The following is a 14,534-nucleotide window of genomic DNA, read 5'->3' on the forward strand; positions in this document are numbered from 1 at the left end:
TGTAAATGATATGAAAAGAATACTTTCTTTTTTTTATATTTAGCTTCATACTCCAAGAGAAAAGTGCAAATCATGAATTTTTAACTGAATTGTTTTGTCGTCAACTTCCAACATCTTCATTATGTGTATCTTGATGAAATTAACAGGCGTTTATAGTTTTAGGCAAAAGCATGGGCCGGGCACAAAATTCGCACGGTGAAGTCGTCTCCTTTGGCATTATGGACATCAAGTCAACTTCAAGCCCCTGTAGGACTGACCAACGAAGATGCTCTTCTTGACTATGTTGGGATGGTTTTGTTGAAGGCGACGTAGGTGACAATGAACGACCTGTTTTTCGACCACTTAAAAGAGTTATTAGTGAAAACTGTAGGTCTTTATTAGACAGATCAGTTGATAGAACAACCATAGCAAACGATGAAAGTAATGGCACTGAAAGCTTTATTAACTGTGTAAATATTTTACAACAATGTTACATTTACTTTGAATGTACAATTAGATTTATTTACATAAGTAAAAACAATATAATGCCATTGATACTTTTCGTACTTTTGTACGAAATAGCTAAGCTTCCCTGTGATGTTTGTTGCTTATGATTGGCGAACTCGAAACAGTACCCTGTACATCAAAATATAGCTTTATCATGACAATTGCGTCCCATGTTGTTGCTATAGAACAGTTCATTTGTCATTTCATTATTTTACATTATTTAACAAACATCAGTCTGAATAAAACAAACACTGATTTTTTTAGTAATCACCAAAACAAATTCAATGTAATAACACATTCCATCCCAGCTCCTCACAATAGAAAACAACATTTCGCAAATGTTTGCAAGGAAAAAAACAGAATGTCATGGCTCATGCTGTAAAACCAAGCCTTTCATTCTTTTTAACATTCTATAGTTCCTGCGTACGTGTTTAAAATTCGTCACATTATGTGAAGCTGTACTGACAAATCTTTATTAATCTGTACTGACAATCTTTATCAAATGGTACTGAAAAACTGGGTTTAAACTCTATAATACATTGTATAATAATAGTTTCACCCCAAGTAGATGTCATCGTGCTGTAAGTTTGACTTGAGTAGTTTATTATAAAAGGGTCACAAAAATCACCATGTAATTTGACTTTAACTAAGCATTTTATTTAAGGGTAATATTTTGTTATATTTAGATTCTAGTATTTGTGGTGAAGGTTATGGCAGAAAGTGTTGAGCTCTCTATATTAAAAAAGAAAAAATAATAATCGTGCATTTTAGTGATATTTTTCTGCCACTGCCACTGGCAGACAGATTATAAAAACACATTTACGAAATTCAATTTGAACATTAAAGTGGGTTACTGACAAACACGGAATAATCACTGTTTTGGTTTGATCTCAGGCATACTTCCACTGTCAAATATGCAACCCCACTTGATAAAGCTGGTGGTAGGAAACTCCCGTGGTTTGATATAACTTTCTTCCTCTTCTTCATGAAAGAAATCAAAGACTGAAGTCATCAAAGTCGATAAACGCCATATATTCTCTGCCCACTAATTTTGGATTACTTTCTACATACGAATTGCACGAATGCGATACGCTCTAAAATCGGACAAAGACCTATAATTAACTTTCAGGTATGAATCGGGTGGCTTCCTCTAGACTCTTGGTTCCCTTGGTATGATTACCCTTTCGTAATCGTGATGACCCGAATTTTTGCAATCAAAACAACTGATAACCAGATCAAACAACTGGAAATGCTATACATAGATATCGGGGCCCTGATAATGTATATAACCTATATAGTAAATTGTAACGCGCCCCTGTGTTTGAATAGGAAACTGGGTGATATTAGATAAATTCAATGCTGACCGATCATTTCATCTTTGGATGTTAACTTCCCGTTCTCATACGATAACAAAAAACACACAAAGACATGTGCATGATATTTTTAAGAGGTTCATTTTAGCGATCTTTTGGTCGTTTATAATATTGACCAGGGAACCAGATTAAACAACTGGCAATGAATATTTATATATATCGGGGCCCTGCTAATGTGTATGACCTATATTGTCTTGTAACAAGCCAATCTGCCTGAATTTCATGTGAACTTCCCGTTCTCATACAAGCAAGAAACACACGTACAACACACGTGTATGAAATTTAAGAGGTGCATTTTTATCTCGCGTGAAGCTATAACAATAACGCATTAGCTGTAAATACGGCACAGATCTGCATCATAACGTGGAGTAGTAATATATAATTATGCAAATCATATACGAATATAAAGTACTGAAAGTACAACTGCAAAAAAGTCGCTAACAATATTAGCGAATTGAAAATGAATTGCTGTGAACATTTCAAATTTCATTTAGAGCATATAAATTGCAATTTATATATGAAGAAATTAAACCAAAAATTGTTTTACAATGTACAAAAAGAAAGTAATGCTAGTATAATAATGTTTCCCTGATACACACTGAAAACTCATTTGAGCTACCGAGTAATCGACGACAAAGTCTGGCTAGGGCTACTGAAACTTGTTCATTTGAAGTAATGGACAAAATGTTATTATCTTTAACTTCAAAATGATGATTGTCTCTGGTCTATTATTTATCAATTGTTCAAGTTAAATAACCATCAAAATCAACCTCAACATCGCTTAATTGGTTGGTTGGTATATTGTGGTACAAAACTGAGGTTTTGTATGAAAGCTATAACAGGTTTCAACAATTTGAAGTTCTTATTAGATATCTGTTGCGCTTATCAATTCATAAGCAAAACCACAACAATCAACATTTTTGTCATGTAAGGGCAATAAGTAGTCGCCCTAAAACTTGATTGTTTAGTATGGTTTGACATCCTATGGTAGAAATTTTATGAACACGATTAACACAGCAAACAGTCCCTGCTTTGAACTAGTTCGACATGCTAGGCTGGATTGTTATTGTGCTAGCTAATAGAAGGAACAATATGCAGGGTCACATTATCACCCTGTCTTCACTTATCCCCTTAAATACCGCATACTTGGAGAAAAAGCAGTGACTGCCAATTTTAAAGTCTTAGGTGTGACTCGGCCGAGGATCGAACCCAAACCCTCCAGGAATCGAGTTGATCATGCTACCCAGAGACCACCGAGATGGTTTCCTAAAATGGGATACTTTTACAGAGATCCTCAAGTTAAAGAAGTCACCTTTATTTTCCAGTATCTCTTCTAGTTTTTGAGATATGTGTAGAAAGTAGATATAGGTGACTTGACCGCTATGGTCTATAAATAACAATGGTGGCTGCTAATTTCAATTATTGATAATTTCATTATTCCTGAATTTCTTGGTCCAAAAAATAGTATCCAAAATGATTGGGATCAAAACCCCCAAAATCAATAGCACCCTTCTTTTGTGTTATAGAACCTTGTTAAACTTTCTTCACTGACAAATATTTAAGATATGGAACAAAACAAAGCAACTACATAAGACAACAGCACCATTACATATCATTATGTGACGGCAAATTTCTTTCGGTCGTATGAACAGTAAGACCATTTATTTAGGAATAAACTTTATTCTTCAAAAGTACAAAAGTTATCAAATAAAAACAATCTTGTCAGAAACAGTGCATATTAGGTTCAATTTTGGAATTGAATTAAGTTGAAAATTGCTTATTGGAAAATAGCTTTAAATCAATAACATTATGTCTTTCTAAACTGCTGTATCATTTTTGTCCATAGTGTGTGTTTGAAAAAGCAAAATCATAAGTTTAAAAAAGTGTGGCGTCCTCTGGTAGGCTGGTTAAAGATGATGGCCTTGGTAATGTCATCCTGCTAATGCATGTGTTTGCAACAGGAAGGAAGGATTCAGCACACTCAACAAATGTTAAATGTTTCAAATCCTAGTAGTGGATCTTCATCTGTAGCAGTAGAAAATTCAAGAATACTTTTAACGACAAAGTACCCCTTCTTCCAGCTGCACAAGTAAAAAACACTGTTAGTTACATGTAAAGCAATTTTGTCATCCCCGTAGAACTTTGGGGAAGGCACACTTTCCTGTAAAGTAGTTGCAGCTAAGATATTTTGTTTCATTGGATGTGCACAGTTAACAATTATTTTATAACAAATTTACATGTCCTGTGTATGTGTATCTATGTGGACATTACCAAGGAACTGATGCAGGTCAACCGAGTGTGACATTTCTTTGTATTGTTTTGTTACTATGTAAGTAAATCTACAAAATTGTTAGGATGTTGTAGAGTATCCACTAGAATATAATGCATAATGGATTTATTGCATAGCCATCATTTGCTAAATTAAATATTGAATGATTTAAAAGAACTCGCGGGGCCTACCATGATTCAACCGCAGCGTGTTATATTCTCTTCTCTTTGGGCAATCGCGGACATAATACTAGTTTGTAACATAATGAGGCCTAGGAAATCCGATTAAAAAGATGGCCGACGTAGTAAAATTTGTTCTTTTCACGTATAATTTTCAAGGATCAAATATCCCAAAATCAGTTCTATGCAGAACACCCTAAGGAGCATTCATACCAAGTTTAGTTCTATTTGGTCAAGTAATGTCAGCTAGGAGGAGAGTTTTGAAAACTTGTTAACGACGACGATGGCAATAGTTCACTTTTTGGGCACTGTGAGCTAAAAATCGGATAAAACATAAAACTTTTCTTGTCAATCATAATTATAACACGCATTGTAGCTTATTAATTTCTAAAGGGATGGGGCAAAAACCTGAAACATCAGGGCCTTTCGCCGTGCTCTTAAGAACATTGTGTTGAAATTTCAAAAAGATTGGTTAAGGTTTACTCAAGTTGTATCCTAAAGAAACAAAAAAGTTAGAGAGACGCCAACGACGGTGACAAGGTGATATCATTATACAAACGAAAAAATACATTCTTGGAACTACTTTGGGTTTTTTTACAGACTAATCTCTGGTATGTGCAGGCGGCTGGTCCCCCTTAATAGTGGTATTATACCTAATAATAACACATCCAATAAATACATACCTGTAACTTCTCTGATATAGCGCATGAATGCGGTATAAACACTTTTTTTTCAAATTTCTGTTTATTTGAACTTGATTCACTGAATTCTGGTTTTAAGACATGAACAAGCCTTTTCACTGTTAGCTTAGGTGAATTACCAAGAAGAATATGTCTAAGAGCTGGCAGACTTCTCAGTGCCTAAAACACACATACATCTAAATCGCATATAGAAAATATGTTTTATTAGAATAGAAGCTAAAACAGCTTTGTTCAACCCTAATGGCCTACGTTCTCATAAATACCATAAACACATACATTAGTTGAAAATATTACCACTTTTCATCCACTGACTGTTCTTAAACTTAAACATGCTGAACAATTTACCCCACTGCCAGATTATATCTAAACATAAACAGTTTCAAGAGAAACACAATGAAGGATGTAATATTTGGAGAGAATACAACAGAATCAACATTTTTCATACTGTCATTGTAAACTTTCTGGTAAGTCGAAGTTCTAATTTCCTCGTGGCTCAAACATTATACTAATTTTAACAACTTTAACATTTAAAGGTATGACTGAAGTTACATGAAGAAAAACCTATTTTCTCATAGCCGTTGCTTGTAGATATGATTATATTATTACAATTTCGTCTTCTCTTTCAGGAATTCATCACTAGTGGATTGTTTACTAAATTATTGTTGGCATTTTATTTCATCCTTGTTATTGCGAAGATTTACCAAACATTTCTTGAAGTCGGATCGACAATATATGTATCAACTCTGAACACAGAGGTATTTATCACTTTTTGTTGTTAAATACCAATCATTCATTTTGATTAGTTCAGTTTTTAATCCATGTATGATTTTAGTTACTTTATGTTCTTTGTTGTGTATGTCGGTTTTCCATATATTGTCTTTGTCCCTGGATTACATTCTTTTGATTACCGCTATAACCTTGGTTCCCTTGATTACTCTTTCAGTTTTGAATCCACTATACATGTATATTCATGAATAACATTTTGGAGAATACTGAGAGTTATAGTAAAATGCAAACATCAAACTTTATGTTCATACTTCTGTAATGTGCAATGAACATAAAATTCATTACCATCACTTTTAATATTAAACAATAACATGAAATACCCTTTCCACCCCAAAAGTTGTTCCCATCCTACTAAGGTCAAAGGAGGTTAGTACATTCTGTATATCTCTTGCCGTTAGTTATCTAACTAGTCCTACCCTCACCCATGCCCTTTTGACTAACCCGTCTAGTAGAATCATTTTACTCAGATTCTAAATTCAAAATAATTTCACATTCAAATAGCAAGTGAGTTAAACAGCAATATGTACGTGCATGAAGATAGCATTCTTGATCGATATATATATATATAGTTCCGATTGTCTTCTATTCAAATTGAAGCATAGATTTTCTAAGATCGGAAAGGCATCATTTGTGGAATGTGGATCAGTTGCATCAGTTTGACATGTATTTATTAGACATAGGTTACGTGTAAAACATTCTCACCATCCGTGGAGAACTATTTTGTTTTCTTGACTTCGTACATACCAATAATAAGACCCGCTAAAACTGTAACAAAGGATTTAGCCAACTACATGTACATAATACCTTGTTAGAAGTCAATGTTTTATGAAATTTATACATTTAACTACTAAGTTTACATAAAAATTAACGCTATTAAAACTCAAATTAGAAACATACAACATACCGATTCAAACAATACAGTGTGTCTACAAGACAAGTACCTTTGCCATCCATGTGCAAAAGGAGCAATGTATATTACAGTGGCTTAATAAAAAGCCAATTTGTTTGTTACATCCAAAAGATGATCCATTCTTCACTGTGAATATGTTTATATATATATATGTAAATATATGTAAATACTGGAAACGAAGTGTCCCCAGACCACGGCGACAACGACGACGCGGACAACAACTGCGCCATGACATTATACGACCGCAAGTTTTTTTCATCGTATAATAAAAACGGGAGATTTCGCTCTCAAATTTTCTCAAAGAGGGAGATTTGCCAAGGTTTTGTTTTCTCGAAATTTTTATCAATGTTTTATATTTAGCAACAGACATTATGAAATTACGAAACGAATTCATGTGTTCGGAAATGTTCTTTTTACATGTAACAATTCTAGAATGATGTACGTCGCAATATAAAAAAGACGTCAAATTTTGTCGATTTCGACGTTACCAAAAATGACACCAACACCGTACGCTACGTCTAAGCAATTTAATTGTAAGCGCAAAATTATTTGAAATTTCAATTTTACAATAAGGTTTTAAAATTACATTTTGTTCTTTAGACAACCAGAAATGTGAGGAAAACATTACTATTTTATTAAAAAAAAACAATAACGGTTTTTGTGTATATATGCTCTAGTTCTAACATATTTATTAAACATATTTTCATATGCATACTGATTGAAAATGAATTTTCTTGATCCATCTTTTCTTAAGGAGTTACACATCAATCCCGATTGTATAGCCACCATCATTATCAATCCCGATTGTATAGCCACCATCATTATCAATCCCGGGCTCCAATCTGCAATCATGTCATGTAGAGTATTGTAACCGTCCTCATAATTGGTACTGTTGGTTTTGATATCTGGTTCTTAAAGATAAAAAGAAATACAGACGTCAGTAAATATTGAGTAATTGGGGATATTCCTATCAAGTCTGCTTCCTAATAAGGCAACACATTTAGCTTCACATTACTATTTGAACTAAAAGAGAAAGTTCTGTAAGGACCCCTTTTGGCCACATACTTTGCATTCAATTCGCAAACCACATTTTAATGTGCAACCTGTTCGCACATCTTTATATTTTGAATATCCCCTATCGAGCCTCTTATATAGATTTGATGCACTTTTGTTCTGTTGGGATATTTTTTGTAATAACTCTATTGAGTGATAACAAGAAAACGTATTTTCATTGTATGGTATGGAGTGCGCATGCCCACTAATCCAAAACTTCAAAGTGTTGATACTTTTATTCACTAGATTGTACTAGACTTATTCATCAGATGACTTTTGTCCACTGGATAACTTTTTTGACATGCGGACCCTATCGATTAGACATTACGAATACCAGATCAGGGATGTAGCAGGATTACTTTAACCATTTGTATGTTTTGAAAAAAAAACCAACAAAAAATTCGCCATTTACGGAAATAACATGCTTGGGCTTATTCCAACAAGTTCTGACTTTTTTCATTTTAATGGCACATTATGAATCACCATTATTCACTCTGATTGAATCACTATTGCATTTCTATATTTGTAACTCAATATTTGACTGTGGAGCAAAACCAATTTATTGTGTTTATCCAACGTTTAAGATTGCCTATTTCAAGAATTATATGCTTAACAACTATTTGCAAGTTTGCTTCCTGTTTCTAATATTTAACAAAATATATATATAAATTTTCTTTATGATAAAAAAAAAACACACTTTCCTATCAAACACCACTAAACATACTAAAATATTACATTGTTAATAATAACATCTTCAAAAGCAACAAGGCACTCTTGATTAATAGTCTTATATAAAAATGAGTAAGAACTACTGATTGATATTGTTATGAAGATCAATGGGGCGTTCAAGGTGAAATTTCGTAACACTAAGGTATAAACGGGAAATGCCTCATATAATCAGTGTATTGTAAGTGACGTCAAATATTTTTTGACAACGACAAAATAAGGCTTTACATATTGACCCTGTTAAATGACATTTAAATCTTTTCGATCAATAATGATCAATATACACAGCAAGTAAAGTCTCCAAAGTAAGCAGTTCAATCAGGCTTTTTACTAACGTAGTATTTCGGACGGGAAAAGGGGAATTTAGAATCTGTTCGGAATTATTAAAATAGAACAATTTAGGATTTAGCAGCGCAATAAAGTGTAAAAGCAAGTTCGCTTCTTCTCATTTCATACTGAACCACTAAATGTTTAACACAAAATATCCAATGGAGATTTTTACCAACATACAAAATCAAGTTAATAGGTCCAAATATGATTTAATTCCAGAATATATTTGTTAAGCTTTCGTACTAAAGAAAATAATTGATTTCGAATCAAATGATATTCACTTATTCGTTTAATTGGAGTCCCGTTTAGAGCACGTCAAAGAAGTTGGTTCGGTAAGGGCAAAATTTGGCCCCAAAAACAACGTTTACATGAAGAAATTTCTATGTTGTTTACCAGCGCTACAATATGTTTTATAATTAGTTTATGGTAATAATTTGAACATACGGTCATATATGCCCTTCAAACTTGGCTGAGATTGGGAAATTCAGTTCAAAAGGATGGGAAACGCCAAACTTCGTGCAGTTTCTCACTGTTTAAACAATGACCACATGCGTTTTGACTCACGTGCTTCATATATTTTATGTATAACTATCATTTGCAACTCCTGTGAAAACAGATGTGTGGTCATTTCCATTCCACACACCACACAAAAACCATTTGAAAAAATGCAGAAATGTTAACAGTTAAAGGTTTTTGTAAAAGTTACATAAATGCATACTGTTATTTCTGAAATAATTTTATAAATATCGTCAAAAACATCTTATATTCAGTGTTTGTGAACAGTTTACTGTACGACTACTACCTGGAAATCAGCTTTAATCAAATTTCAAAAATACCCAAAGTATGAGGCCAAAAGGGGTCCTTACAGAACTTTCTCTTTTAGTTCAAATAGTAATGTGAAGCTAAATGTGTTGCCTTATTAGGAAGCAGACTTGATAGGAACATCCCCAATTACTCAATATTTACTGACGTCTGTATTTCTTTTTATCTTTAAGAACCAGATATCAAAACCAACAGTACCAATTATGAGGACGGTTACAATACTCTACAGGACATGATTGCAGATTGGAGCCCGGGATTGATAATGATGGTGGCTATACAATCGGGATTGATGTGTAACTCCTTAAGAAAAGATGGATCAAGAAAATTCATTTTCAATCAGTATGCATATGAAAATATGTTTAATAAATATGTTAGAACTAGAGCATATATACACAAAAACCGTTATTGTTTTTTTTTAATAAAATAGTAATGTTTTCCTCACATTTTTGGTTGTCTAAAGAACAAAATGTAATTTTAAAACCTTATTGTAAAATTGAAATTTCAAATAATTTTGCGCTTACAATTAAATTGCTTAGACGTAGCGTACGGTGTTGGTGTCATTTTTGGTAACGTCGAAATCGACAAAATTTGACGTCTTTTTTATATTGCGACGTACATCATTCTAGAATTGTTACATGTAAAAAGAAGTGTGGTTATTTAATTTTTTACATAAAATAACACACACACGTTTTATTATTTAATTATCCGATTCGATATTAATATTTCGAACGTTTTGGTCACTTGAAATGATCAGATTACATCCTGATATGTTAAATAGTTTGGCATCAACCATTTAAAATGATTTGAAGGACATTTTATCCTATGAGAAAAATGTTAGGAATTATGAAAACATATTTCGTGATGTGCTAAAAAAAAGTAAAACACACTCACTAAAACAGATAGCTAACAAACCTACTTACAAAAAAGTCAGTAGCATCCCCCTGGAAATCATATTGTGAAAGCGTATGAAGTGAATCTTTCCTATTTGGTTTTATATCTCTAATGTAGATGTATGTTGATATTTCCGAACACATGAATTCGTTTCGTAATTTCATAATGTCTGTTGCTAAATATAAAACATTGATAAAAATTTCGAGAAAACAAAACCTTGGCAAATCTCCCTCTTTGAGAAAATTTGAGAGCGAAATCTCCCGTTTTTATTATACGATGAAAAAAACTTGCGGTCGTATAATGTCATGGCGCAGTTGTTGTCCGCGTCGTCGTTGTCGTCGTGGTCTGGGGACACTTCGTTTCCAGTATTTACATATATTTACATATATATATAAACATATTCACAGTGAAGAATGGATCATCTTTTGGATGTAACAAACAAATTGGCTTTTTATTAAGCCACTGTAATATACATTGCTCCTTTTGCACATGGATGGCAAAGGTACTTGTCTTGTAGACACACTGTATTGTTTGAATCGGTATGTTGTATGTTTCTAATTTGAGTTTTAATAGCGTTAATTTTTATGTAAACTTAGTAGTTAAATGTATAAATTTCATAAAACATTGACTTCTAACAAGGTATTATGTACATGTAGTTGGCTAAATCCTTTGTTACAGTTTTAGCGGGTCTTATTATTGGTATGTACGAAGTCAAGAAAACAAAATAGTTCTCCACGGATGGTGAGAATGTTTTACACGTAACCTATGTCTAATAAATACATGTCAAACTGATGCAACTGATCCACATTCCACAAATGATGCCTTTCCGATCTTAGAAAATCTATGCTTCAATTTGAATAGAAGACAATCGGAACTATATATATATATATCGATCAAGAATGCTATCTTCATGCACGTACATATTGCTGTTTAACTCACTTGCTATTTGAATGTGAAATTATTTTGAATTTAGAATCTGAGTAAAATGATTCTACTAGACGGGTTAGTCAAAAGGGCATGGGTGAGGGTAGGACTAGTTAGATAACTAACGGCAAGAGATATACAGAATGTACTAACCTCCTTTGACCTTAGTAGGATGGGAACAACTTTTGGGGTGGAAAGGGTATTTCATGTTATTGTTTAATATTAAAAGTGATGGTAATGAATTTTATGTTCATTGCACATTACAGAAGTATGAACATAAAGTTTGATGTTTGCATTTTATTATAACTCTCAGTATTCTCCAAAATGTTATTCATGAATATACATGTATAGTGGATTCAAAACTGAAAGAGTAATCAAGGGAACCAAGGTTATAGCGGTAATCAAAAGAATGTAATCCAGGGACAAAGACAATATATGGAAAACCGACATACACAACAAAGAACATAAAGTAACTAAAATCATACATGGATTAAAAACTGAACTAATCAAAATGAATGATTGGTATTTAACAACAAAAAAGTGATACATATATTGTCGATCCGACTTCAAGAAATGTTTGGTAAATCTTCGCAATAACAAGGATGAAATAAAATGCCAACAATAATTTAGTAAACAATCCACTAGTGATGAATTCCTGAAAGAGAAGACGAAATTGTAATAATATAATCATATCTACAAGCAACGGCTATGAGAAAATAGGTTTTTCTTCATGTAACTTCAGTCATACCTTTAAATGTTAAAGTTGTTAAAATTAGTATAATGTTTGAGCCACGAGGAAATTAGAACTTCGACTTACCAGAACGTTTACAATGACAGTATGAAAAATGTTGATTCTGTTGTATTCTCTCCAAATATTACATCCTGCATTGAATTTACGGTATATAATGCTGTCAAAAAAAACGATCACTAAAGAAGCAACCTGTAAAATACACGATAAATGACCATTTTTATTTAAAGCATCAATTCTACGACATCATTTAGACATAATGTAATAAAAGTAATGGAAATATAAGATTACTCGATGTCGAATATTTTATTATTTTTAAAAGTAAATATTGTATAAAAAAAAAAACCCACTTTTTTAAAAGTATGTATTGTATAAGTGTGGAGGACAAAACACTGTTTATGCAATTTATTACTATACATTCTGTATTTGGTCTAGTAATTCATACATGCTCGTTTCTCTTACCGACTGTAAATGATTGATGGGTTTTCTTGATCCATTTTTCTGTAAGGGTTTACAAAACAAGCCTAATTGTATAGCCATCATCATTATGACCCCCGGGCTCCAATCTACCACCATATTGTGTAAAGTATTGTAATCATCTTCAAAGATGGTATTGTTGATATCTGGTTCCTAAAAATACAAATTTACAGTCAAAGTCCACTGAATCATCATGCTACAAAACGTTTATATTTCACACATTGAGCAACTAAGAGAAATAGAGTTTTACAAATCAATAACATAGAAAATATACCGGTATATTGTTAAATGGTGAAAGTAATATTATCACCTCTTAATTAATTGTTACAAAAGGTTTCAACTTATACTAAATAAATGACATGGCAAATCTATAGGTCTTTTACTTTTTTTGTTTTATAATATAATCATAAATACAAACCATTAATTTTCCTTTGTATAAAAAGCTAGTAACATTTGCCATTAGAAATATTTCGTTAAATGTTCAATGTTTTAATCTGAAATGAGGGACACTTATTCATTTATATATTTAATAGGGCTGCTGGATTTTGAGCGGTTCTATTTGAGTAATTGTTAACTAAATACGAAATTCCCCGTTGAACCCGATGGGCCAAATTTTAAACCGCCACATTAAAGTGTTTGTTTTGAAGACCTCTTACATAGATTATATATAGATTAGAAATTTAAATACCAGCTAACATGGCCAGTGCACATGTTGTCGTCAAGATATTATTAACGTCATTTTATTCGTCTAAATATAGGCAAGGTTTTCTCCATTCATAAAAAATATTTAAATTTTGTAATATCATTTTTTTCTAGTCTATAAGATTACAATACCGATCATTTGATAGAAAGTGTATCATAAAACCTACTATTGTCTTGTGGAAAGGGAGATAATGATAGAAGTGATATAAAATTGTTGTGAAATACTAAATGATTTTGGAATTTCCCGACGTATACAAACTGACCACTGGCGAAGGTGAATCATAGAAATAAAAATAAAAACAGCTATAATCATTCATCTTAATCATTAATAATCGTTCAAAGTCTGTATGATTGTTTTACAAGCCTTTCTTTCTACACGGGATGTTCTATATGGTACTCAGGTGTACGTCCGTTCCAAAATATTTGAAAATTGCTGACACCAATTTTCTTGAAAAAATTGGTGAATCGCTCTGTCTGTTGATATGTGGTCCTTTCATAAACTTCACAGTTTACGATTTAGAGTATTGGGCCTTATTCGTAAAATAGGGTTTATACAATATTTGAAAGCGCTTCGAGTAATCTTCGTGAAACTTAAATCAACTGTTCATTTTTATTAATGTATGTTATCGTTTGATCATTTTATATTTCTGATTATACATGTTAAGTGCATTATTCTCACAAGAATGGAGCAAATTTTGTTTTTCAGCCATTTTTTTAAAAAATACCACAAAAATTACCAAGAAATTGTGAGTTGGTTATTTTCTTTAATGAAGCTTCGTCTAGATTTTTCATATTCTCTACGAGCATGTTTTGTGTATGAAGAAATCACATTGTCCGTCCGTTTGTTTGTCTGTTCATTTGATCTTTTCCACGAGTAAGTTCTACTTCCATTCTTATGAAAATTTCATATTCTGTTAAACATTTTATCACAAGTAACGTTATAGCTGCATCAGGTTATATTGTTGTGTTAATGTTTGCAAAACTGTCCAGGGGTCTTACTTGCGGGCTTACCTAACTGCGCCCATTAAGTATTTTATAATGTATGTTTGGGTTTTAAAATGCCAAAGAGATCAAAGATGGCGGTCATGATAGTAAATAATGAGAGACTAACGATAGACGTTTAGTCAAACTGGAATAGGAGTCAGACAGGTTCACAG

General features: G+C 32.5%; 1 protein-coding gene across 1 annotated transcript; it reads right to left on the reverse strand.

Annotated features, from left to right (window-relative positions):
* Window positions 1–3,583: 3,583 nt before the first annotated feature.
* Window positions 3,584–13,153, reverse strand: LOC148619761 (uncharacterized). The gene is made up of 4 exons (XM_088580004.1): window positions 13,094–13,153; window positions 12,661–12,828; window positions 4,991–5,167; window positions 3,584–3,940 (listed from the first exon to the last, which is right to left on the reverse strand). Exons 1-4 carry the CDS (start codon window positions 13,133–13,135, stop codon window positions 3,914–3,916), a joined length of 414 nt encoding a protein of 137 aa, XP_088436130.1. The 5' UTR covers window positions 13,136–13,153; the 3' UTR covers window positions 3,584–3,913.
* Window positions 13,154–14,534: the final 1,381 nt, after the last annotated feature.

This window comes from Perna viridis, chromosome 4, assembly GCF_037379345.1.
Source record: "Perna viridis isolate PV_CMFRI_1.1 ecotype Kerala chromosome 4, ASM3737934v1, whole genome shotgun sequence".
Classification (NCBI taxonomy): Eukaryota; Metazoa; Mollusca; class Bivalvia; order Mytilida; family Mytilidae; genus Perna; species Perna viridis.